Source organism: Ctenopharyngodon idella, chromosome 21 (genome assembly GCF_019924925.1).
Source record: "Ctenopharyngodon idella isolate HZGC_01 chromosome 21, HZGC01, whole genome shotgun sequence".
NCBI classification, from domain to species: Eukaryota; Metazoa; Chordata; class Actinopteri; order Cypriniformes; family Xenocyprididae; genus Ctenopharyngodon; species Ctenopharyngodon idella.
In genome coordinates, this window is record NC_067240.1 from 544,011 (window position 1) to 571,917 (window position 27,907).

At 39.0% G+C, this 27,907-nt stretch overlaps 1 protein-coding gene across 1 annotated transcript in view; it reads left to right on the forward strand.

Annotated features, from left to right (window-relative positions):
• Positions 1 to 27,500, forward strand: part of LOC127503628 (E3 ubiquitin-protein ligase UHRF2-like) — a 36,661-nt gene extending 9,161 nt beyond the window's left edge. Inside the window, exons 2-16 of the mRNA XM_051877673.1 lie at positions 6,841 to 7,152; positions 8,761 to 9,059; positions 18,033 to 18,251; positions 18,338 to 18,447; positions 18,524 to 18,710; positions 19,351 to 19,474; positions 20,732 to 20,839; positions 20,920 to 21,024; positions 21,126 to 21,232; positions 21,322 to 21,484; positions 22,756 to 22,893; positions 23,044 to 23,263; positions 23,370 to 23,521; positions 23,685 to 23,783; positions 26,029 to 27,500. Coding sequence (XP_051733633.1) covers positions 6,841 to 7,152; positions 8,761 to 9,059; positions 18,033 to 18,251; positions 18,338 to 18,447; positions 18,524 to 18,710; positions 19,351 to 19,474; positions 20,732 to 20,839; positions 20,920 to 21,024; positions 21,126 to 21,232; positions 21,322 to 21,484; positions 22,756 to 22,893; positions 23,044 to 23,263; positions 23,370 to 23,521; positions 23,685 to 23,783; positions 26,029 to 26,175 — 2,490 coding nt within the window. The 3' untranslated portion in view covers positions 26,176 to 27,500. The remainder of the gene's footprint in view (positions 1 to 6,840; positions 7,153 to 8,760; positions 9,060 to 18,032; positions 18,252 to 18,337; positions 18,448 to 18,523; positions 18,711 to 19,350; positions 19,475 to 20,731; positions 20,840 to 20,919; positions 21,025 to 21,125; positions 21,233 to 21,321; positions 21,485 to 22,755; positions 22,894 to 23,043; positions 23,264 to 23,369; positions 23,522 to 23,684; positions 23,784 to 26,028) is intronic.
• Positions 27,501 to 27,907: the final 407 nt, after the last annotated feature.

Consider the following 27,907-nt stretch of genomic DNA (forward strand, 5'->3'; position numbering starts at 1 on the left):
CTCACAACACACACATATGCACACAAACACGCACACACACACCACGCGTATACATGCACGTACATGCGTGCACACACACACACACCAACAACCACATACTAACACACATACACAAACACAGACATACATACACATACACACGCACACTCACTCTCACACACACATGTATACCTACAAACAGTAATAAAGTGTGTGTTTGAGAATGACGCAGTTACACAAATGTGAGGAAGATCAAGTAGAAACAGCTGCACATTTTCACTTCATATTTGTTGATTTGTGTCTTAAATCTAGAATAACACACACACATGACCCTCAGAACACACACATGATGATGTGATCTGATGTCAGACTGGTTTATTAGCATCTCTAATGAAGTTGAACCTGCATTATTCACTCACAATCAATATCTTAATGAATCAGTGATCGTCCAGCGTCTCTTCAGAGTTCAGAGCTGATCTGATTCACACACTTATACATTAACGTCTTTAGCGTTGGCATTTGCTCCAGTAAACACTCTGCTGAATCATGATTAAAACACACATAATGAACAGTGTGTATTCCTGCATCAGGTGTGTGTGGATTAAAGACCTCGTTACGCGGCTGTTTAACGAGCTTAGCTGATATTTCCCCACAAAAACATTCTTTGAAATGAAACACCTGCTGGACGCATGAACGCTCTCTTCAGTGTAACACAGCTTTATTTGTGCACCGTATTTTCTGTAATACTACTTCTGCATTTATTAATCTTAGTTAATGTTCATTTCAGTATTTAGTAATACATTATCAAAATCAACAGTTGCGTCTGTTGCACGGTAAGATAATGGAGAAAAGCAGCTTTATTGTGCAGAAGTTTAGTGTGTGTGTGTGTGTGTGAGTCTGTGTTTAGTTTGTTCTCAGAAGAGCAGCTGAAATGTTGCTGAACGTTGGAGTGTTTGAGAGGCTGTGGTGTTTTTTCAGGGCCTGAACCACGTCTGTGGCGCGAGCGACTCGTCAACAACTTTCCTCTGGTTTAATTAGTCGAGCCGCTGGAGTCGTGCGCGCGTGTCGTGAGGTAAACGGGATTTACCGCAGTATGGCCAGTAAACAGAGTTTGATTTGTAAGTTGGTTTGTTTGTGTTCGATTTGAACGTGACCTACTTCCTCTTTCTTTCTTCGCTCCTGCGCTGGCGGGAGGACAGGAGGTGGGGGAGGGGAGCAGGGCGTCTCCTCACATATCCCAGAATTCCACGCAGGGCTCTGCAGTGGTGTACATTCCCCTGCTCGGCTAGTTTGATTTTCCATCTTTGTTGGAGGGAAAAGTGCACACTTAAACACACACTTTTTTTTTTAACTCAAAATTATAAGGATGCACACACACACTTGGCTAGAGTGTCAAATGCACAAACATGCACATTTAGACACACACACACACAGAGTCACATGTGTGTCAGTAATCACGACTGTATTTAAACTTCTGAAGGGCTCCAGTGGATTTACATAACCATCATGCCGTTTGCTGCTCGCTCAAAATGGCGCCGCAGCACCCAGAGGTGGACGTCAGCCAGAGCCGAGCTGAAAATGGAGGATCTTCACAGCGGCTGATTCTCCATATTCTCCAGCAGCGTTTCATCGCCGGCACTGTCAATAACTGCTCCTTTTACACTTTAATGAAAGTTTGGAGCAGTTTGTGGTTTGTCCTGCGAGCGTCTGTGAGGAACGGACGACTGGTTGTGTGTTCAGAGGAGAGTGTTGTCATTGTGCCAGTGTAGGGAGTGTGTGTGTGTGTGTGTGTGTTGTTGTTAAGCTTAAAGCTTGTGCGTCACTGTGTTTTACTGACAGAGATGAAGAGGTGCTTTAGCCACACATACACACACACAGACACACACACACTCATTCACTTACTCACACACAAACACACTTAAACACTCACTGACTCACACACACCCACACTCAACACACACTCACACTCAGACGCGCACACACTCAACACACACTCACACACACACAGACGCACACACACTCAACACACACTCACACACACACACTCAACGCACACACACACACACACACACACTCAACACACAAACATGCACACACGCACACTCACACACACTTACACACACACTCAACAAAAACACACTCTCACATGCACACTCACACACACTCACACACACATGCACACACTCACACACAGACACGCAAACACTCAGCGCACACACACACACACACACACACACACAACACTCAACACACAAACATGAACACACACACTCAACAAAATCACACACTCTCACATGCTCACAGACACACTCACAATCACACACATGCACACACAGACACGCAAACACTCAACACACACAGACGCACACACACTCAACACACACTTTCACACACGCACACTCAACGCACACACACACTCAACACACTCAACACACAAACATGCACACGCAAACACTCAAAAACACACTCTCACACACAGTCACACACTTATACTCTCACACATGCACACTCACACTCAACACACACACACACACACACTCAACACACACACAACACACTCTACAAAAACACACACACATACACATACATACACACACATACTCAAACACGCGCATACTCACAAACATACACACAATTACACTCACACACTTACACTCACATACACACACTCAACACACACTCTTACACACTCACACACAATCACTCACACATGCACACTCACATACACACTCACTCACACACACACACACTCACTCACTCACTCTTACACACACTCACACACACACACACACACACAGTGAAGTGATTGTGCTGTTGATGATTATATGAACACACACTTCTCATGTTGTTGTACATAAAGCTCATAAATACAGTATCTGCTTCAGAAGTTGTGTTTGTCGTTGCTTATAGTTAATGTCAGTTAATTGAACTAATCATCTTAAGGCCGTTCACACCAAAAACAGTAACTATAATGATAACTGTAATGTAAACTATAATGATAACTGTAGTGATAACAACTATAACTGTAACGATAACTGAAACAATAACAACAATAACTATATCTGTAATGATATCGTTCACACCAGCGGATGATATTGTTGTGTTTATTATAACCGCTGCAGTTTTGTCATCTGTCACTTTAAATGCTCGTGCTCTTTACCGTCGGTGGATTCTGATTGGCTGTCAGTGATTTTATCATTCATCAGCTGGAAAAGATTCGCTCTGAAAGTGATTACAGTGATATCATGTTGTTATCGTTGTGATATGGACTTCACTATTCTATAGAGTTAGAGCGATTATTAAAAGTTACAGTTATCGTTATGCTAGTGATCTTTGGCCTGAACCCTAATTATTACACGGCCGTGTCTGGAATATTTTCTTCATTTGTAAGTAATGACGGTTGTCCAGGGCAACACTGTATGACTGATCACTAAACCTGTTTCTGTGCCGTCTCTCCACCACCGTAAGATGTAAATATTGATTTAAGTTTAATTTATTTCATCATATCTGTTAATTTATGCAAGTAGTGTCCTATTTTATTCAAGTTTCTCCACATGTTTCACCGCTGTGGGCTTTGCGTGTGATTATTTTGTTCTCTGAACATTTTCAGTGAATGATCTGGAATCTGGACGGAGGAAGACAAACATGAGCCGCGGCGGAGTCATTTTCCGTCAGAGCTTTTCTCTTTCCCAACTTCTGTTGAATTCTGTAGAGACAGTCTCTCATTTTCTTGATGAAGTATCATTTTAAGATTAACAGGATTTTGCTCCTGTTTCAGTCACACGACGGTTTGGAAAGAAAACTTTCACTTCAAAAAAGGAGCAGCATAAGAATTGATATTGTAACACTTTACAGTAAGTTCTATTACATTAACTAACAATGAACAATACTTCTACAGTTAACATTTACTAAAAATTAAAAGATGCATCTGTTAAAGTTAATGCACTAATATGAACAATTATATTTTTACTATGGCTGTCAATTTAACACGTTAATTTGGTGCGATTAATTAAATAACGATGTAAAGGGGATCTATAATGCTCCTTTCACAAGATGTAATATAAGTCTCTGGTGTCTCCAGAATGTGTCTGTGAAGTTTCAGCTCAAAATACCCCACAGATCATTTATTATAGCTTGTCAAATTTGCCCCTATTTGGGTGTGAGCAAAAACACGCCGTTTTTGTGTGTGTCCCTTTAAATGCAAATGAGCTGCTGCTCCCGCCCCCTTTCCAGAAGAGGGTGGAGCTTTAACAGCTCAACAACAACAAAGCTGGAGAATCTCACGCAGCCAAAATGAGGATTGTCAGTAACGGTGTTCAGCCTTACATTGTTCAAACCGGAGTCGACACTGATGGAGAGACTCAGGAAGAAGTTACAACTTTTAGACGTTTCTGAATGGTTAGTGGATAAATTTATGTAGTTGCTGTGGAGTTGATTCAACTCATCCACTAGCATGTGTCGTCATGTTAATCTTTTGTGTTGAATTGACCCTCGTTTGTGAAGCAGTCTTGCGTAAAATGATGGCATGACAACAACACTCTACTACAACAACTCTTCCTCTTCTCTAAAGCAGCCCAACGTGGCCACACCCCCTTTGTTGCATGTTCTTTGGGGGTGGGGTTTATGTAAATTTTAGGGTTAGTGATGTTATTGACCCAGGAAGAAGCTTGTTGTAGTCCCTACCAGCCGTTTGTTGTAGTCCTTAAAAAGCGAAATATCTCCCTTTGAATTGAACTTTAAGCGTCGTAACTTTGCAGATATTGTTTATAATCAAACAGCAACATTACACACTAACTAAAGTTAAAAAAGTCAAATCATAATCAACCTCCCCTTTAATGTTTTTAACACACCACACCCCACCCAGACCTGTTAGGTCATCTTACCTTGATGCAGTTTAGTTGCGAACATGATTCAACGACTGACCGCGTGATGAAGATCAGAAAAGAAGTTAAATTGACACTAAAATTCAAGATATGAGGGCAAAAAATGCCTTTATATTTATATCATATGATATAGTTTAGCAATTTCACATGAGCAAGAGTGCTGTTTTTCCCCCGAATATCTGTAATTTGCAAATGCAATATTGATTTTATACAATGGTTCAATAAACTAGAAGTTAATATTGTGTTACATTTTAGACACAATATTGTCTGTTTTTTGCTCAATTTCAAATATAGTTGCAATCAAATTTACAGCAGAACTGTAGTGCGTCTCTGAGAAACACACTGCGGTGTTTCGTTACTAAATGAATCTGTGGTTTTTAACGAATTGAGTGAGTCAATGATTCAATGATTCATTCATAAAGACAGTCACTTGCTTCGTTCCTGAATGAATCAGCCGTTTGAATGAATCGGTTGAATGAATGATTCAATGACTCACTCATTAAGACAGTAACTTGTCGCCACCCGTTTTAGTTTCAAATTTAGAGTATCATTTTATTTTTCATTCATATTAATGCCACCTCTGAGCTGCATTGTACCTAAATGCCACCTCAGATGCTGCTTCTGAAAATGTTGAATCAAAATACTTCCTTCTAAAGCTACTTTCAATACTTTTCACATTTAACACAATAATGACTTTAAATGATCTTTTGAGGGGTGATTTCTCAGCCAAAATCGATGTGCGATCAATTCGATTAATTAATCAGCACATCATGTAATTAATTAGATTTTTAAAAAAATTAATCGCTTGACAACCCTAACTTTTACAAATATTAAAAATGCTTTAAAAATATATATTGCTCATAGTTCGTTAACAACTAAATGTGACTTTATTGTTACCAATTATATTTCACATAAAAAAAAATAAGCCTATTTTAAGACCACAAGGAGTTTTAGTGCTTTCATCACACAATTTCTCGAGTTGAAAGTGTTGAGTTTTGTCTGTTAAACATACCGAACGTCACGTCAGTCTGATTCATCAGTCTGTTGTTTGCGTTATGAGACTTTATTGTGAATTCTGGGAGCATGTTTGTGTGTTTCTGCTTTGTTCGTCTGGATGGACATTAGATTTATATCCTGACGAACGTTTGTGTTCGTTCCACATTCAACAGAACCGCGCTTCAGCCGAGCGTTTGGTCTTCGCTCGGAGCGCGACGAGTCTTTTGTTAAGTCAAGGCTTTAACGCCGACGCCAGTCGAGCAGAAAACACGGAAGACACCAAACCACAACAACACATTTCTCTTTTATTAACCGTTTGTCTTCCTCCCTGATCCTCCATGTTTCTGTCCGTCGAGCTCTCAGAGGTGTGGACTCTGTCTTCTCGTTTTTCCCGGTTCTCTCCATCATGCATAATAAAGCGGGAGTGTGCAGCTGCCGCCCGTCTCGCAGTAACAGGAGAACAGGAAGCAGATCTAACACCTCCGATTCTCATGCTAATGAGACACAAGCGCACACGCGTCCAGGAGAAATGAATCCTACAGTGCTGATATTTCACGCACATCCATGTGGAAATTGCAGTTGTGTGTTTGTGCTCTTGTGTGTGCAATGGATCCTCGTTGGTTGCTATAGCAACACACACACACACACACACACACACACACAGTTACACTAGAACCGCCATCACTATTCTAACATGTATTTATTTCTTTATTTTCCGATGGTGATTCAGCAGAAGGCAAGGCTAATGGTGTCCGCGGATGTTCGGAGGGTAAAACCAGCACAAAATGGCGGCGCTGGTGTTTGTGTGATTGCGTGCCTTCGGTCTCAGTCCGTTGAAAAGCACATCTCAGTTTCATCTCAGCACTGAAATCATGTCATCAGTTACAGAGAGAATAAATAACCCATGTTGTTTTAATGTTGATAAAAGCTTATTTTATAACTAATGATGGATTTTTCACATTCTTTGTTTTTTTTTTTGTAGATGGAAGATGGTCAGACTCTCTTTGACTACAACGTCGGCCTCAATGACATCGTCCAACTGCTCATTCGCTCCCAGTCTGACCCGCCGGACAGCCCCGCCCTAAACAATGGTGAGGGTGTGGCCTGCATCGTAACTCCACCCACCACCGCGTCTGTCCCAGCCTCAGCCACTCCCACCACAACAATCGTTTCCCCAACAACCATCTCCAACAGCAACGGAAACGGGTCCAAATCATGTAGTCCGGAGTCGGACAGTCAGCCCTCCACATCCAGTCGGACGTTCCTCATTGATCCCGGGATTGGACAGTTCAAAGTAAGAACACGGCTGTTGTGTAAATGTATTTGACTTATGGTTTCCAAGCATGATGAATAATCACTGAACATTATGATCATTAATGATCGTGATCTCATTAGTCCTTAGATGGAAGGAAAATTACAACATATACATACAGCTTATGGCAAATTATTGTTTTTTTTTTTTTTTTTTTTGCACTATATTAAATTGATAGTGCTATGAAACATTATTATATGCATTAATGATAATAATAATAAATTTGATCACTTTAATATCATTTAATATTTAAATGAGTTGGGTACCAAAAGTGTGAATTCTTTCTAACGTTAGGAATAATAATAATAATAATTACTATAATTATTATTATTATTAATCATCTAAAATATTATTTTAATAATAATATTTTAAAATATTATTTAATTTATTATTTTATATTATTGTTTTAATAATTCTTTTTTTATTATTATTAATAATAATAATTTGTATTTAATAAAAATTTAAAATATTACAAATTTTATATTATTGTTTTAATAGTTATTATTTTTATTTTATTATTTTTTATTTATTTTTATTAATGTAATTTAACATTAATTAATTGCACTGAATTAACACATTAAATTAAGAGCGATATGAAACATTATTATATGCATTTATAATAACAATTATAAATATTATTTAATATTTAGATTAGTTGTGTACCAAAACCAGTGTAAATTTTAACATTTGAAATTATTATTTTTTTAATCTGACATGTTACTTTAATAATATTTTTTAAAATACCATTTACATTTTTATATAATTGTTTTAATATTTATTATTATTATTATTATTATTTTACACATTGTTTTTTATTCGTTTAACAATAATTAATTGCACTAAATTAACACATTAAATTAAGAGTGATATGAAACATTATTATATGCATTTATAATAACAATTATAAATTTGATTATTTAAATATTATTTAATATTTAGATGTGTACCAAAACCAGTGTAAATTTTAACATTTGAAATTATCATTATTATTTTTTAAATCTAAAATGTTACTTTAATAATAATATTTTAAAATACTATTTACATTTTTATATTATTGTTTTAATATTTATTATATTTTAACACATTGTTTTTTTATTAATGTAACATTAATTAATTGCATTGAATTAACACATTAAACTGAAAGTGCTACAAAACATTATTATATGCATTTATAATAACAATTATACATTTTATCACTTCAATATAATTTAATATTTAGATGAGTTGTGTACCAAGTGTGAATTCTAACATATACAATATTAATAACCTAAAATATTATTTTAATAATAATGTTAATAATAATTATATTTACATTATTTATATTATTGTTTTAATATTTAATATGGCAATTGTTGTTGTTATTATTCATGTCTAACCTGTGAAATATTTGTTTATGAATGAAATTACACATTTTATTTTTTAATTCAACAAATAACAAATAAGGTGTAAGCGTGTTAATCCTGCCCTGGAAGTGGTTTGAGCAAATTAAAACATTTAAATCATATTGATTTCATATGACAATCAATCACGAGCCTGTAAATCTCATAATCATAAGCAGTCATTGTTTTTTTTTTTTTGCGTTGTGTTCAGGTGAACGAGCTGGTCGACTGCAGAGACGTCAGTATCGGCGCCTGGTTCGAAGGCATCATTGAAAAAGTCACTCCTGCCATTAAAGGACAGAACGGCAGAGCCGAAACGGCGCCCCCTCCTGCCAGGGTGGGCAGACCCAGCAAACGGACTAATGGCAAGCTGGAGTCTGAGGCGAGCGCCGCCCCGACTACGGACAGTAACAGCACGCCGGAGAAAGGGTTAAACACGGACAACAGCGAATCATCAACGTCCAAATCGGGTTCACGCGAGGACGTCTCGTACCACATTAAATATGAAGAGTAAGTGCATCATGGGAAGGAAGTCTCTTTATTTTCCCCTTGTCTGGATTTTAATTGGATTCCTACCAAACATGGTCCAGTGTGAGTTTCTGAATCACGTTTTTGGCAGTGGATTGGTATTGCTGTGATTGCATGATGGGATGCGTTCTGAACGGGGTAAGTGTATCGCTTCCAAAAGCAAAGTGTCATGCTGCACTGCATGCTGGGAAACAAAGCTGATCCAAGAACAGTGTTTGGAGGTGTTAGTAACAGGAACTAGTCCTAGATTAAAGTGCTCTGGTCACGTGGTTTGTGTTGATCTGATCTGATCTCAGGTCTGATTCAGAGTGTGTGAACCAGTGTGTTATAATCATTAGTTAAAATCATTTAAAACATTTCTGTTTATTGAAATAAAACTAAAATGAAATCAATATTAGTTAAAAAAAAAAAACTTAAACTAAACTAAAATAAGAAATAAACTGAAATAAGCTTAGTTAACTAAAATAACATGAAAAAAGCTAATACTGATGTGATCGTACCTTCTCTGGATTCTGCAGTTTTTCGTCTGTTTTACTTGCATTTTTGTTGTTTTTTTGTGCTGGATGTCATCAGTATCACTGTCTATGATAGACACACACTTCTAGAAATTGCTCCAATTTATCTAAATTTGGCCGATCGCAATTTCATGACGTAAAACCGTAAAAGGTCGCATGTAAACATATAGATGAGTCTTTTGCGCCACGTTCTGTAACTTCACGAAACATTAGTAAAGCATAGTAAATCGCACATCTTTGTTTAGAGAAGGTTGTCTCGATTAAAACAAGCTTAAACACAACATAAAATGATGCGTAGATATTGAGAAAATCCTCACCGAGTGACATTGACATGCTGCTTCGCTTAAGCAATAGGACTTCCGGGATCCGATCACATCGCGATCATGACACTGTTTTCCAACGTTATTTGAAAGTTCAACCAATGGAAACTGGATCTCGGGAGTGGCGGGTGGGTAGGGACGATGTGTACAGACCAATCAGACACGGTTTAACAGCTGGAGCGTGCTTGGATTGGTCTGATCGCTCAGATTGACAGCTCTTGATTTACCGTACACCATAGAATAGGAGCTCACATGAAACGGCACTGAAAGATCATCACTCATCAACCAGTGTCTTATTACTTATTTTATGTAATTAAATATTTTTATGCTTTATTGCAGCGTTTACACATGTAAGTAGTTCTTATGTTCAGTAAAACAACTTTTACAAAGTGACTGTTTCTAAAAGTCATAAAATGGCTTCCATGGTTCCAAATGCCATAACTTTTGATTGCTTTGTGCTTTATCAGCACAAAATTTGGCCCAGATGCAGTTGACGTGCTTGTGAACAAACCCAATTTTTTTATGACCTATCATATACTATTCTTTCTAATAGTCATCATGTCATGCATGAATAATAACAAAATAAAACAATAAATTGCATCACTTTTTCTGGGGATTTCTCAGCGGTGTTGTGAAATAAGAACCTCCAAACATGATCACAATCTATTTTCTTCAGAATTTGAAAGGTTTTCTATCAGATAAGACCATGATACCTTTTTTTTTTTTGTAGAGTTATATATAACTGTTACTTTTAGTCATTAAACATGCCTTTAGGGTGTAAGGGGTTAACAGTGAGAGTCAACAGAGAGCTGATATATCCCGTAAATAAAGCTTGAATGATTGGAATCGGCTGATCATGATATCAAGAAATCAGTTATCGATATCGGCTGAAAAATTCCTGATCGGGGCATCCCTAACAACCTGTGGCGTGATGAGAAGAACACACACTCCATTAGATCATTTTGTTCCCCTGACCTGGAATACCTCACGCTTCTGTGCCGACCATACTGGCTACCGAGGGAATTTACAGCGGTCATAATCACAGCTGTTTACATTCCCCCTCCAGCCAACACAGACCAGGCACTCGAGGGACTGTACGGGAATATAAGCCAGCAGGAAACCGCACTCCCTGAAGCAGAGTTTATTGTAACAGGGGGCTTCAGCAAAGCCAACTTCAGAACAATAGCTCCAAAATACTTTCAACGCATCACCACAAACACGCGTGGAGATTGTTTTTTGGATCACCGCTACTCTTGCTTACAAATCCCTTCCCTCCAACCTTCTGTGAAGTGTATAGAAGACATGGTGGCGACAAAAACGTGGATTAATAGCGATGTTCGAACAGCCTTATCAGCACGAAGCTCTGCTTTTAAAGGGGTCATGAACTGCATTATTTCATTCCTGGGTTGCACTTATAATGTTAGTATGATTTTTACATCAAAAACTGTCATAATTTAGAAATAAAAGGCATTTTTGCTACCCTGATTTTAGCCTATGATTTGAACGCTCTGTTTTAAGGGGCGTGTCTGCTGAGACTTCAGTGTGAACGCCCACTGCTGTGATTGGCTGACATATTTGCATATGAAATAAAAGTATTACTCTCTCGAAAACTTTTAGCACATTTTACAGCTCTTGAGGTTAACTAATCGTGAAAAGTGTTGCATTACATTTAGATCTATGGCATTATATTCAGATCGTGGCATGAAAGGTTGCAGTGATGAACACTGTAGTCGATCACAGACATGTTGTTGAGCTCATGAAAGCAGTGATCTCGTCATTACAACTCAATTTCTGCACACTAACGAATGCTTTCATCATAACTAACAGTGCAAACACGATGTAACTAAGAGATTCGTTGAATAAAACGGGAGTTTTGGTGCGAGTCCAGAACTCAGTCACTGATAAACTCGCTCTGTTTGATTGACAGCTCCAGCGATTGTAAAGGGAGCGTTCTTTATATAATTTAATCACCATTTAAATAACAGATTATTTTCATCCTACTAAGAGAAACAAGGTGAAGTTGAGCGTTTAGTCACTGGTTTGATTTACTGACACACAGGCAAAGATCATCTGACTGTACATGAATCATTAATATCAGATCAGGCATCAGAATTAACACAGTTACTCACATGTTGTTGCATTACTGTCGAGTCCATATCGTAAAAGTCTGTTTGCGCCAAAATACGATTGATTTACCGAAGAATCCACAGTGAAATGTACCGAATACAAATAAATAAAGCTCAACTGAGACATTCATATTGTTGAAAATAAATAACCATATTCCTGCATTAGGATCCTTTGAAAGGTAATGTTATTTTAGTCCTGTATCGCTCTTCTCTCCTCCTCATCTCACTAACACACCAGTGGGCGGGGCTAACGCAATGATGAAGTAGGCGTCGATTTCTTCTGTGAAGGCGGAGTTTCATCTATCTATGACAGGATCAGTCGTTCTCTGGGTCTGGTGTCAATAAAAGCTTTTATTGGAGTAACAAGAAAGTTTTCAGTTCTGAAACTTACAGGATATTCTTATAGTACGATGGCCACTTATATATCAAAAGCTCAAGGAAAAGTTGATTTCTTCATGACCCATTTAAATCCGGGAACGTAGAAGAACATAAACAAGCCAGTTATTATCCCTGAAAAACCATGAAAGACGCCAGGCAATAGAATGTTTAGGACAATTTAACACCAAAAACATCACAAACTTTAAAAGGAATAAACACGCCACTGTGAACATCGCTGCTTCTCTACCGGACGAGCTCAACAATTTCTCTGCTCGAAGCTCCCAACACCGCCCACACAGACAGAGCTCTTGGTCAGTACACTCTCCGTAACCTGATCCTTCCGACGGGTGAATATCCGCAAGTCTGCGGGTCTGGATGGCATTCCAGGCCGTGTACTCAGAGCATGCGTGGACCAATTATCGTGGGTTTTCACAGACGTCTTCAGTCTCTCCCACTGTCTGTCTGTGGTTCCCTCGTGCTTTAAAACATCCATCATTGTGCCCAGACCAAAACAAGCTGAAATCACATGCTTGAATGACTGGCGCCTCATTGCACTTGAACCCATCTTCAGAAAGTGTTTCGAGAAGATGATCAGAGACTCTGTGTTTCCGGCTTCACTTGATCCACTACAGTTCTCGTACTGTGGCAGCCGCTCCACCGATGATGCTGTTTGTGGATTACAGCTCAGCTTCAATACCACTAACCTCGCTGTGAAGCAGGACCAAGGAGCTGGTGCTGGATTTCAGGAGAACACATCCCCATCAATGGGACACCTGTGGAGCCGGTCAACAGCTTCACATCACTGAGGATCTCTCATGGTCTGCTCACACAGATCCAGTGCTGAAGAAGGCAGATTTTTCCTCAGGTGCCTGAGGAAGTTTGGAATGAGCCTCAACATCCTCAGATCATTCCACACCTGCATCCTGACTGGCTTCATCACTGCCTGGTACGGAAACACCAACTCTGGCAACCTGCACTTAAATAAAACTGATCTGATTTGATTTCATTCAGAGCAGGGGTTTTCAAAAATATTTATTTTAATATTTAAAATGATTTCTCTTAGGTTTTTAGCATAAACATAAATAAAAACTAATTTAAATAATATTATTTGTTTATTTAAATGCTAAAAACAAAATATATAATCTGACAGAGTTCACCAAACTTGTATAATCTTTTTTATTTAATTATTTGTCTTCGGTTTTTAGCATAAATATAAATTAAAAAGAGTAAATAATAATATTTATTTATTTAAATGTTAATAATTTAAAAACCTGACATTTTACAATATTTAAAATAATCTAAAGCCTTGGGTTTTTTAAATAAATAAAACTAATTTGAATAATATTTATTTATTTATAACTTAAAAACATGAAAACTGACATCATTTTTTATTTTGTCCCCAAAACAACTGTTGTTGTATTTAAAATTATTTAGCATTTAAATGCGAAATAAAAAAAAACATGTTTAAATAATATTATTTATTTAAATGCTAAACTAAAAACACAACTACATTAAATTAATTTAAAGGGTTAGTTCACCCAAAAATGAAAATAATGTCATTTATTACTCACCCTCATGTCGTTCCACACCCGTAAGACCTTCGTTCATCTTCAGAACACAAATTAAGATATTTTTGTTGAAATCCGATGGCTCAGTGAGGTCTGCATAGCCAGCAATGACATTTCCTCTCTCAAGATCCATTAATGTACTAAAAACATATTTAAATCAGTTCATGTGAGTACAGTGGTTCAATATTAATATTATAAAGCCACGAGAATATTTTTGGTGCGCCAAAAAAACAAAATAACGACTTATATAGTGATGGCTGATTTCAAAACACTGCTTCATGAAGCTTCGGAGTGTTATGAATCAGCGTGTCGAATCATGATTCGGATCGCGTGTCAAACCGCCAAACTGCTGAAATCACGTGACTTTGGCGCTCCGAACTGCGGATTCGACACGCTGATTCATAACGCTCCGAAGCTTCATGAAGCAGTGTTTTGAAATCGGCCATCACTATATAAGTCGTTATTTTGTTTTTTTGGCGCACCAAAAATATTCTCGTGGCTTTATAATATTAATATTGAACCACTGTACTCACATGAACTGATTTAAATATGTTTTTAGTACATTAATGGATCTTGAGAGAGGAAATGTCATTGCTGGCTATGCAGGCCTCACTGAGCCATCGGATTTCATCAAAAATATCTTAATTTGCGTTCCGAAGATGAACGAAGGTCTTACGGGTGTGGAACGACATGAGTGTGAGTAATTAATGACATTATTTTCATTTTTGGGTGAACTAACCCTTTAAAAAACAACAATTGTGAATATTAATTTAATTTAATTAAATCTTTTTGTTTGTTTTAATTTTACAAACTTAAAAACATGTAAACTGATGTCATACTTTTTAATTTTGTTTTTTATATATTAATTTTTAAAAATATTTAAAATTTGATTTTAATAAATAATATTATTATTTAAACATTTATTTGTTTATTTATTCCCATTCAATCAAAAATATATATTTATATTTAAAATAATTTCTTAGGTTTTTAAACAAATCAATTTTTCATGTTAAAATAATAATGTTTGTTTGTTTGTTTGTTTGTTTTTGTCCCCTAAACAACTGTTGTATGGAAAAACATCCCATTCTTAAAACAGAAAGAGTCGCGGTCATTTATTTTAATCTGCTCATAACATGTGAAAACAAGCAGCTTCGTCGTCATTAAAGCAGAAGATGTCTTTATAACGGCGTTCAGTGATGAATCGTTCACAATAACACAAGAAGCTCAAATGAAGAAAGTTAAATTGTGAGCTCATGTGGTCTTACGGTCATCATCATATTAGTATGATATTGAGTATGATTGTGTGTGTTTAGGATATTAGATGTCTTGTATGAGCCGGCCTGTGTTTGGATCGTCTTGTCTTCATGTTCCCGCTCCGTCTGCGCTGTGTTCTGGATCAGATTCTGGTTTGTTGGACGGTGTGATTTGTTTGTTTGCTAGTTTGTTGGAGAAGCTGAAGAGCTTGAACAACAGCAGCTGTTTAGATCCTCGTGAACGAACAGCTGCTGTCAGAAACAACAAAGAAATCAAGAAAGAAGGAGGATTGTCTGTGTAGCTCAAAACTAAACACTTGATCGGGTCGAAAACTGAAACTGGAACGTTCTGCGCATGATGTAGAAACGACTGCTAAAAAAAAGTATGTTTTATAAAGTATGAATGTGTGTAGTATGAAAGTAACGTACTACATTCGCCATGTTGTCATTATCATGTGACCTTCTAGCATCAGTCGCGTGGCCTCATGGGATAGTAAAGTGTCGATTGTATGAAGTAGGGTACTTTCTCCTGCTGTTTAATGAGTTCATTCTTCTTCTTTCACATCATACGATAAACAACAACCATTAATATTCCATGATAAACAATAACTGAACTGAGAATGTGAATCGTGTTGTAGTTTATTATCTACAGTCCACAGGGTCAGAGCCGTAGCTGAAGAAACACCCTCACACACACACACACACACACACACACACTCACGAGAATTTTCATGCTGCTCCGTGTGTGTGTGTGTGTGTGTGTGTGTGTGATATTGATATTCAGAACATGAGCGTGTCGAGCAGCAGAAGAGTGAGACCGGATCCAGACAGAGAGATGGATGAAGACAGACAGAAACACAAACAAACAGAGACAGGTTACACAATCCGTCTGTCTCTGTCCGTCCGTCCGCTCACACACTGTTTCCAGTCATAATCTTCACGTCTGGTGTCTGTCGTCTCTCATGTGATGGTGTGTTCAGAGAGTGTGTGTGTGTGTGTGTGTTTTCAACAGATGTTACGGAGCGTGAATACGGTCAGAGCGAACGTGAAAAACAGTTTCTTCCACAGATGTTTTCTGAAACTCGTCTGTGTGTTGCTGCTCCTCAAAATGGCGTCGCGTGTGAGAGAAATTCAGCCGCAGTTCATTGCTGGAGACCTGTGTGTTTGACTGTGTGTTTCAGTGTGTGTTTGACTGTGTTTGACTGTGTGTTTCACAGCCCTGATTCACTGGTTCGTCCGTCTTTATTGGGTTATTGAGGACGTGACCTCGTGACATCATTGATGTAACGTGTTTATCTTCAGGAGATTGGTGTTCGTCGGCTCGTTCTGATGTGGCTGTTTTGTTCAGAGTGATGTCATGTGGCTTAATTTTCCTCTGAGACTCAAAATTACTCGTTTGTCGCTTCTAGAGAAGTCGATATCTAGAGATCGAGGAGTCTGATATACGGCAGATTATAGATGATCCGTTTCATACTTTCTTGATGTCTTCACATGTCGGCCGAACTCCTTTGAGTTAAAATAATTTCCCCCTGACATTTTAAGTTAATATTTCAACAATTTATCATCACATTCACATGTTCACGCTTCTCTGATGTCAGTTAATGGTCACATGACGTGCAGGTCTACCAATAAAGTATCATCTTTTTTAGCAAATGTTCAATTTCTTTTTTTCTTTTTTTTATTATTATTTTGATTTTACATTTTTATGATTTTAATTAATTTTTAGCAAGCGTTTTATTTTGACTAGTCTTATTTATTTATTTATTTTGGTATTTTTATGATTTAATTTATTTTTAGCAAGTTCTGATTTTGATTATTTATGTTTTAAAAATATTTTAATTTGACAATTTATATAAAGTATTAATTTTTAGTAAGTGTTTTATTTAGATTTTTTTTTTCATTTTTATTTGATATTTTTTATTTTTTTCTGTTTTGTTGTATTTTGATTATTTGTATTTTATATATTTTCTATACTGTTTTAGTATATATAATATTAATATATATACATATATACATACATATATATATGTGTTTTATTTTGATAGTTTTTATTTTAATTTTATGGAGGCATTTTTATGATTTAACTTTTTTTTTTTTAACTGTTCTTATTTTAACTTTTTATTTGACATCTTTGTGATTTAATTAATTTTTAGCAGGAGTTTTATTTAGATTGTTTCTGTTTTTAAATGATTCATTTTAATTTGACATTTTTATGATTCAATTAGATTTAAAAAAAAAATTTTTTTAATTTGACAATTTATAAAATAATACATTTTAGTATTGATTTAGTTTAATTTTTATTTGACATTTTTTGTAATTTTTTTAAAAAAATTTTTTATTTATTTTGTGTTTTTATTTTAGTTGTAATTTTATTTAATATTTTTATAATTTATTTTTTTATTATTTGTTTTTATTTAATTTTTATTTTATATTTTTATGATTTAATTCGTTTTTTCATCAACCCAGGTTCAGGAAACCGTCAAATTAAATAAACCGTTTGTAGTTGATTTTTCTTGTGACTCTGTGATTCTTTCAGAACATTGATCTTTTGGTTTAAACTGATTCTGACTCAACCAATGGATTGAGTTTGGGGGCGGGGCTATCTGTTTGACTGACCAATGGCAGAAGAGGGCAGTGTTCAGGAAACCTGTTTGAAAACATTATTATTGCAGTTCTGTTTGGTGATGTTACTGGCACATGACGTCAGTTATGGGTCAGTTAAACAAGATGGTTGGGTTCATTCTTTTGTAGATGATGCCATTGATGAAGATGATGACGATGGTCTTTGTTTTCAGTTACCCAGAGAACGGCGTGGTGGCGATGAGCCCGGATGACGTGCGGCCGCGGGCCAGAACCCTGCTGCGCTTCGACCAGCTGCAGGTGGGTGACGTGGTGATGGTCAACTACAACCTGGAGCTTCCAGAGGAGCGAGGCTTCTGGTACGACGCCGAGATCACGTCCCTGAACGCCGTCTCACGCACCAACAAAGAGATCCACGTGAAGATTCTGCTGGGGTGAGCGCTCGCTCTTCACTACAGAGGAGATTTCAGTGAGTGTAGATGATGTCACTGTAATCTCCTGCTGTGATTGGCTGTTTCAGAGGTCCGAGCGATGTGATTGGTGACTGTAAGCTGCAGTTTCTGGATGAGATTTACAGGATAGAGAAACCCGGAGCGCCTGCGCTGTCTGCGGCGGACGGGCCGTTCAAACGTACGCTCTCCGTTGAGTCACATGGGGCTTGTGTTGATTGTGAAGTATTGTGTGTGTAATGTGTCATGTGTGTCAGGTAAGAGCGGTCCGGAGTGTAAACACTGTAAGGCGGATCCGGACGCGGAGTGCCGCTTCTGCTCGTGCTGCGTGTGCGGAGGGAAGCAGGACGCTCACATGCAGCTGCTCTGTGACGAGTGTAACATGGCGTTTCACATTTACTGCCTGAACCCGCCGCTGTCCTCCATACCTGAGGACGAAGACTGGTGAGACACACACACACACACACACACACAAACAGCTCCGTCCAGGGTCACAAATGAACTTTTCCATTGAACTTTTCCAAAGTTTCCATTCATTTCAGAACAGAACTGCAGTATTATGACATCATTATTGTTGATTATTGCTCTTGATGATGTAATAATGATGATTAATGTTTTTTAATTTCAGTGAGTGAGTGAGTATGCAGCAGTTTCTTCATCACTGGTGACTAAAACGCCTCTGATTGGCCATTGCATTCATACACTCAACAGAGATGTGTGTGATTGGTTATAATGCTCAACGCTGCAAAAAACATCACGTAAATCTTGGACACATCATGAGCAGATCTGAATGTAATGCTGCAGTGGACACTCATTCATTTTAACATTAATCACAGTTTGTGCAGGGGAATTATTTACCTCCTTATCTTGAATTTGGGGGCATTTTTGTTCATTTTGATGGCATTTTTGTCCCGAGGCCCAGTTCATTTCTGTCCCTGCTTCATAATGTTCATCAGTGTTTCTTACATCACAAACTCTTTCTTTATTATGTGAATGGATATTGTCACATGTACTGTGATGCAGATGAGCTGCTGAACCAGCATGACTGTGTGTGTGTGTGTGTGTGTGTGTGTGTGTTGTGCAGGTATTGTCCCACCTGTAAGAATGACAGCAGTGAGGTTGTGAAAGCTGGAGAGAAACTCAGAACCAGCAAGAAGAAATCCAAGATGCCGTCAGCCACAACAGAGAGCCAGAGAGACTGGGGCAAGGTGAGACACACACACACACACACACACACACACACATACACACTCTCACAAAAGCACTCACACACTCACACTTGCACACATGCACGCACTCGCACACACATGCACTCACACGCACACTTGCACACACACTCTGACATGCACTCGCACACACACACTCTGACACACACTCACACGCGCACACACACATGCACTCACACGCACATACACTCGCACACACCCTCAAACTCACACACTCGCACGCACATACACTCACACACACACACTCTGACACGCACTCACACACTTGCAACACACACATGCACTCGCACGCACATACACTCGCACACGCACTCACACACACACACACTCGCACGCACATACACTCGCAAACGCACTCAGACACACACTCACACACACACACACACACACACACACACTCCCACACACACGTTTATCCTGCTGTGTTTATAAGCACACATCAAAACTTATCTTCCTTCATTTTCTCTGTCACATTACTTTCATCACAATTAACCAAATTCCCCAAATTCTCTTTAATGAATTTCTCAAAACCGGTATGCAAAAGCAGATGATTTAACTTGAGAACATGTACGCGTGTGTGTGTGTGTGTGTGTGTGTGTGTGTTGCGGTCCTGTACCAGCGGCTGCTGCATTCAGACAGATTGTTTAGTGATGCGTCTGTTGATTAATAACGGCTGTGTAACTCAAAGAACATGGAGAGCGTGAGCTTCATCTGCAGATCAAAGGCTGTTTGTGTAAAGAATAAGAGCTTGAGCAGCTTCAGACGCTCATTTACTCTGAGAGAAACCAGCTGAGCGCCAGAGTCCCGCTGAGCTGCGTTTACGAGCGCTGAGGCATTGTGGGAAAGCAGGTACGAGAGTGTGTGTGCGGACACACACGATGCTTCGACTTCACCAGACGACGTAATTAAAATGAAATAATTCCCACCCAAGGCATACGCAGAATAAAGGGGCGGGGCCTGGTTGAGTTAGTTAATAGTGTGTTGTAAGGGGCGGGGCAATTCCCAAACACCAATCACAACACACTGCTCCAGCCGACCAATCAGAGCACATTGTGCTTTTCAGATAGAGGGGCTTCATAGAGACAGGAACTAAACAGAGCGTTACTGACAGACTGGGAAGAGAGGAGCTGAACAATGGAGAATATGAGGAAAATAATCAACATTCAGGCAGGAAAACCTCTCACAGAGATTGACATGTAGTGTGATGATGTAACAGTGACGTGTGTGTGTGTGTTTTAGGGTATGGCGTGTGTGGGCCGCACTAAAGAATGCACCATTGTCCCCTCCAATCACTACGGCCCAGTTCCTGGCGTTCCCGTCGGAACCACGTGGAAGTTCCGTGTTCAGGTGAGGAGATCTGCTCCGGAGCAGGGCATTCTGGGAACAGGGGCTCATTGTGAAGGTGTTAAATGTGTTTGTGTGGTCAGGTGAGCGAGGCGGGCGTCCACAGGCCTCATGTCGGCGGGATCCACGGCCGCAGTAATGACGGCTCGTACTCGCTGGTGCTCGCTGGGGGATTCGAGGATGAAGTTGTGAGTGTTTGTTCGTTTTAGATCAGTATTAACTCTATAAATCATATTTAATATGCAAACATGATCAAAACTTTGCTGATAAACCTGTGGGATGTTTTCAGGATCGGGGCGATGAGTTCACGTACACCGGCAGCGGAGGTCGTGATCTTTCGGGAAACAAGCGAATCGGCGAGCACTCGTTTGATCAGACGCTCACGCACATGAACAGGTGATCCTGTGGCGTCTCTGATGTTTACACGTCTCAAATGCATGTAAAATGTGGCTGTACGTGTTTCTTGTTGACCTCTGACCTCTCAGGGCTCTGGCACTGAACTGTGACGCTCCCCTGAATGACAAGGACGGGGCGGAGTCACGCAACTGGCGGGCGGGAAAACCAGTGAGAGTGATCCGCAGCTCTAAGGGCCGACGAATCAGCAAATACGCACCGGAGGAGGGGAACCGCTATGATGGCATTTATAAGGTACACACACACACACACTCACACACTAAAATCACACATACACTCTTAAATCACACACACACACACACTCTGAAATCAAACACTCTGAAATCACACACACACACACACACACTGAAATCAAACACTCTGAAATCACACACACACACACACACACACTCTGAAATCATGCACACACACACACACTTTGAAATCACACACACTCTGAAATCACACACACTCACACTAAAATCACACATACACTCTTAAATCACACACACACACACACGCTCTCTCTGAAATCAAACACTCTGAAATCACACACACACACACATACACTCTGAAATCATGCACACACACACACACTTTGAAATCACACACACTCTGAAATCACACACACTCACACTAAAATCACCCATATACTCTGAAATCACACACACACACGCTCTCTCTGAAATCAAACACTCTGAAATCACACACACACACACACACACACACTGAAATCAAACACTCTGAAATCACACACACTCACACTAAAATCACCCATATACTCTGAAATCACACACACACACACACACACACACACACACACACACACACACACACACACACACACGCTCTCTCTGAAATCAAACACTCTGAAATCACACACACACACACGCTCTGAAATCACACACACACACACACACACTCTCTGAAATAACACACGCACTCTGAAATCACACACACACGGACTCTGAAATCTCACACTCACGCACTCTGAAATTACACACTCTGAAATCACACACACACACACACACACACACACACACACACACATATACACACACACACTCTGAAATCACACACACACAAACACTCTTTCTCTCACAGTCACACAAGTAAATGAAGCTCCTCACTGTGAATAATCATGTTCATGCTGATGTTTAGCTGTGAATAAATTATCACAGGAACATTTAATCTCAGTTTCTCACATATATGTTATGTAATGCTATTCATAAACATGACATCATCCACAAGCTGCTTCTCTCATACTACTTTTCATATTAATTAAATGTTTGTGTTTAATTAAATATACAGTTATTTGACAGTTAATGAAAATAAATAAAAATAAGTATAAAACTCAATGAATTGTGAATGCAAATTGTATTAGTATTATTTATGCAAAGCCACGGTGATCTGAACACTTCAGCACTTCAAATGAAGTACTTTTTTCAAAACTTTGTTGCATCATTCGTCACTATGTAAACGTTAAATGTTAGCAGAAAGTCGTCTGAAGACTGTGCTGTGTTCAGGTGGTGAAGTACTGGCCGGAAATCGGGAAGTGCGGCTTCCTGGTGTGGCGGTACCTGCTGCGGCGGGATGACATGGAGCCGGCGCCGTGGACTCCTGAAGGAATGGAGCGCAGCAAAAAACTGGGCCTCAAAGTTCAGGTGAGGACACGCACCTTAGTCAGGTATTGTGTGTGTGCGTGTGTGTGAGTGAGGGAGTGTGTGTGTGTGTGTTTTCTGTGAGCTGTGAGTGGGGGAAAAAGCTTTTTGCAGTCTAATTATAACGACTGGCTATATCTGTCTGTGCTTCAGTATCCTCCTGGTTATCTGGAGGCCATGGCCAATAAGACGAAGCGAGAGGCAACGGTTCGAGCGGTGGGCAGCTCCACGCGGGGCAGGAAGAGGGGTCGACCCCGATCCACACGCCCGTCCAAGAGAGTCCAGGAGGAAGAGGATGAGAAGCCTGAGGTGAACATGGAGGAAGAGCTTCAGAGCAACGGCAGTCCAGACGCTCCTGAGGAAGACAACACAAGTACGGTCACACATCAGCTGTGTGAGTGTGTGTGTGTGTGTGCTTCTGTTTGTTTACGCATCTATATGAATGTGTGTGTGTGTGTGTGTGTGTGTGTGTCTGTCAGGTGTGTGCGAGGAACAGGAGGAGCCGCAGGTGAAGCGTCTGAAGGAAGTGGAATCGTTTGTTCTGTCAGAACAGCAGCGGAATCTGATACAGGAAGACGAACCCAACAGGAAGCTGTGGGACGAAGCGTTGAGCTTCCTCAAGGAGGGACCGGTACACACTATCGCACACATACACGCTTTTATAAACTAAGATAAAAAAAACTATAAAACTATAATATTAAATACGACTGTGTTGAGTTTCTTCAGCACCTTGACTGTTAAAATACTGCTGTTGCCATGGATACCCTGACACATCACTTCCTGTTGTCCTGCAGAACTTCCTACGTAAGGTGGAGCAGCTGTTCATGTGCGTGTGTTGTCAGGAGTTATCCTTCCAGCCCGTCACCACCGAGTGTTCGCACAACGTCTGCAAGGTTTGTGATGCACACATCTGTCAATCATCACTGTACGATCATAACATCTGCAATCATCACTGTATGATCATAACATCTGTCAATCATCACTGTACGATCATAACAACTGCAATCATCACTGTATGATCATAACATCTGTCAGTCTTCACTGTATGATCATAACACGTCAATCATCACTGTATGATCATAACATCTGCAATCATCACTGTATGATCATAACATCTGCAATCATCACTGTATGATCATAACACGTCAATCATCACTGTATGATCATAACATCTGCAATCATCACTGTACCTTCATAACATCTGTCAGTCATCACTGTACGAACAACATCTGGCAATAATTATGATCATAACATCTGCAATCATCACTGTATGATCATAACATCTGCAATTATCACTGTACCATAGCATCTGTCAATCACTGTACCATCGTAACATTTCTCAATCAACACTGTACCATCATAACATCTGCAATCAATCATCACTGTATGATCATAACACGTCAATCATCACTGTATGATCATAACATCTGCAATCATCACTGTATGATCATAACACGTCAATCATCACTGTATGATCATAACATCTGCAATCATCACTGTATGATCATAACACGTCAATCATCACTGTATGATCATAACATCTGCAATCATCACTGTACCTTCATAACATCTGTCAGTCATCACTGTACGAACAACATCTGGCAATAATTATGATCATAACATCTGCAATCATCACTGTATGATCATAACATCTGCAATTATCACTGTACCATAGCATCTGTCAATCACTGTACCATCGTAACATTTCTCAATCAACACTGTACCATCATAACATCTGCAATCATCACTGTACTGTCATAACATCTGTCAATCATCACTACGATCACAACATCTGCAATCACTGCACGATCACATCTGTTTATCATCACTGTACCATCATAACATCTGCAATCATCACTGTACTGTCATAACATTGTTGATCATCACTGTACGATCATAACATCTGTCAATCATCACCGTACGATCATAACATCTGCAATCATCACTGTACGATCATAACATCTGCAATTATCACTGTACAATCATAACATCTGTCAATCATCACAGTACCATCATAACATGTTAATCATCACTGTACCATCATAACATCTGTCAGTCATCACTGTATGATCATAACATCTGCAATCATCACTCTACCATCATAACATCTGCAATCATCTCTGTACGGTCATAACATCTGTCGATCATCACCGTACGATCATAACATCTGCAATCATCGCTGTACCTTCATAAGATCTGTCAGTCATCACTGTACGAACATCTGGCAATAATTATGATCATAACATCTGCAATCACTGTACTGTCATAACATCTGTCAATCATCACTGTACGATCATAACATCTGCAATTATCACTGTACCATCATAACATCTGCCAATCACAGTACCATCATAACATGTCAATCATCACTGTACGATCACAACCTCTGTTGATCATCACCGTACGATCATAACATCTGTCAGTCATCACTGTATGAACAACATCTGGCAATAATTATGATCATAACATCTGCTATCATCACTGTACCATCATAACATCTGCAGTTATCACTGTACCATCATAACATCTGCAGTTATCACTGTACCATCATAACATCTGTCAGTCATCACTGTACAAACAACATCTGGCAATAATTATGATCATAACATCTGCAATCAGTGTACTGTCATAACATCTGTCAATCATCACTGTACGATCATAACATCTGCAATTATCACTGTACCATCGTAACATTTCTCAATCATCACTGTACCATCATAACATCTGTCAATCATCACTGTACGATCATAACATCTGCAATCATCACTCTACCATCATAACATCTGCAATCATCACTGTACGATCATAACATCTGTCAATCATCACCGTACGATCATAACATCTGTCAGTCATCACTGTACGAACAACATCTGGCAAATATTATGATCATAACATCTGCTTTCATCACTGTACCATCATAACATCTGCAGTCATCACCGTACGATCATAACATCTGTTGATCATCACTGTACACTGTATGATCGTTTCAACTGAGGCACTACAGTGATCTGTCACCACACATTAAAGAGACACAAAAACACATTTATTAACTGAATTTAGTGATAACACTGAATTTGAAAGCTGAGACTTTGTTATATATTAAAGTGTCAGTAACAGTGTTGTGTTGGTGTTCTCCAGACGTGTCTGCAGAGGTCGTTTCGTGCAGAGGTCTTCACCTGCCCCGCCTGCCGCCACGACCTGGGCAAAGACTACGCCATGACCCTCAACAAAACCCTCCAGCTGCTCCTGGATCAGTTTTTCCCCGGTTACAGCAAAGGACGATGAGTCTGATCCAGTACATACGGACAAAGATCTGCTCTCCGCACAAGCGTCTCACACACACACAAACACAATCTCCCATCAGCACCAGCCTGACATTTGTGTCACATGACCGCAAACCCAACGGATGCTGGGACTCGATCATGTCTCCATCCTGGCCCTGCCGAAGAAAAACATCGTGAACATCATCACATCTGGAACGACTGCGAATCAAGAGTTCAGATCAACCAGAAACGACAAACTCCTCTGAATCAGTAAATCTAATGTTGCGTAAGAAGCGAACGCTCCTCGTGAATCCTGTCAGAAACACCGTCGCCTCATATTTCACCCCCCAAAAACAAATATTATGCACAAAGAAATATAGTGACGCACAAACACATTTCATCCCAAATTCTTATTAATGTGTCCAGATGTTTTTATTTCTCATTAGTCTCATTAGATTACTGTAAAACAGGTTTTTGTTATTAAATCAAGCATTAGTGGCAGTGCATCAAATGTGTAAATGTTTTAATATGTATCATTTTTATATATGTACTTTTAATATTTTAAATATATAAATGCAATTTAATAAATAATATATCATTTTTTTGGCATTATATTAATGGGGGTAAAATGTGTTTAAATTTCATGAAAATAATGTCACTATTCAGAATATCCTAATGGCCTTTAAAACAGGCTTCATTTTCATTTTGAATTCATTTTGTAGTGAATTATGAGCCGGATGTTGTTGACGGGTGTCATGAGAACAGAATTGAATGACAGAATCTTTTTATCCGCTGGTCTAATGAAGTGGAGAATCTGTCCGAATCGCTCCAGATCTGTAAATGTGCAGTTTTCCTTCCAGCCGAATGTTCGTTTCGAGGTGAAATCTGAGCTGAAGTGTCGGACGGGGCCGTTCATGTTCACCGTTTGTTGTTCGTTGCTTGGCCTGTTTGTCCTCTTTTTGTGGTGACGTCCTTTTTCTCAAAAGATTTATGCTTTTGTTTTTCAGGAATTGCAAATGTAAAATGTTTAAAGATTATACAAACACAGAATATACGGTCTCTTTGGTTTCCTCTCGTCTGTGATCTTGGCTGTTTTCTCTCGCTCTTCTGCTCTGCTTCAGCTTTACTGTGGTGTTTTATGTTTTCTTGCACTTATTACTGAAGATTCTGATGGCGCGTTTATTTTCCGACTGTCACTGCGTTACTGTTCGACTCTCACCGTTCGCTCTTTCAGTGTGGCAACTTTGACCTGCGGTCCCAGCAGAGACATCGCTTCGAATTGTGATTCCAAATTTTATACATGGTATAATACTTGTTATGTACTTATTAAATATTTTGATTCCAGAATCAGTGTGTGATTCGTCTTTCAGTTTTGACTTCAGTTCTGCAAGTAATGGAAAGTTTCACACAGAGAAGAATCACATCAAGGGGTTTGATTCTTTTGAAGGTTCTTAAAGGGACAGTTCACCCAAAAATGAAAATTCTGTCATTTACTTCCCCTAAAGTTGTTCCAAACCTGTATAAATTTCTTTTTTCTGCTGAACACAAAGGAAGATATTTGAAAGAATGTTTGTTACCAAACAGATCTCGCCACAATTCATTTCTCATGACTCAGCTGAGACAGTTTTACACAAAAGTAGATTCTAAATAAGTTAATTTCTGAAATGATAACTGAGGTCACGTGACAGCAGTGTGTTCTAGTGTTTGAAACGTCACAATTAAAGAGCAGAAGCCATATTTTCAGTGCACTATGT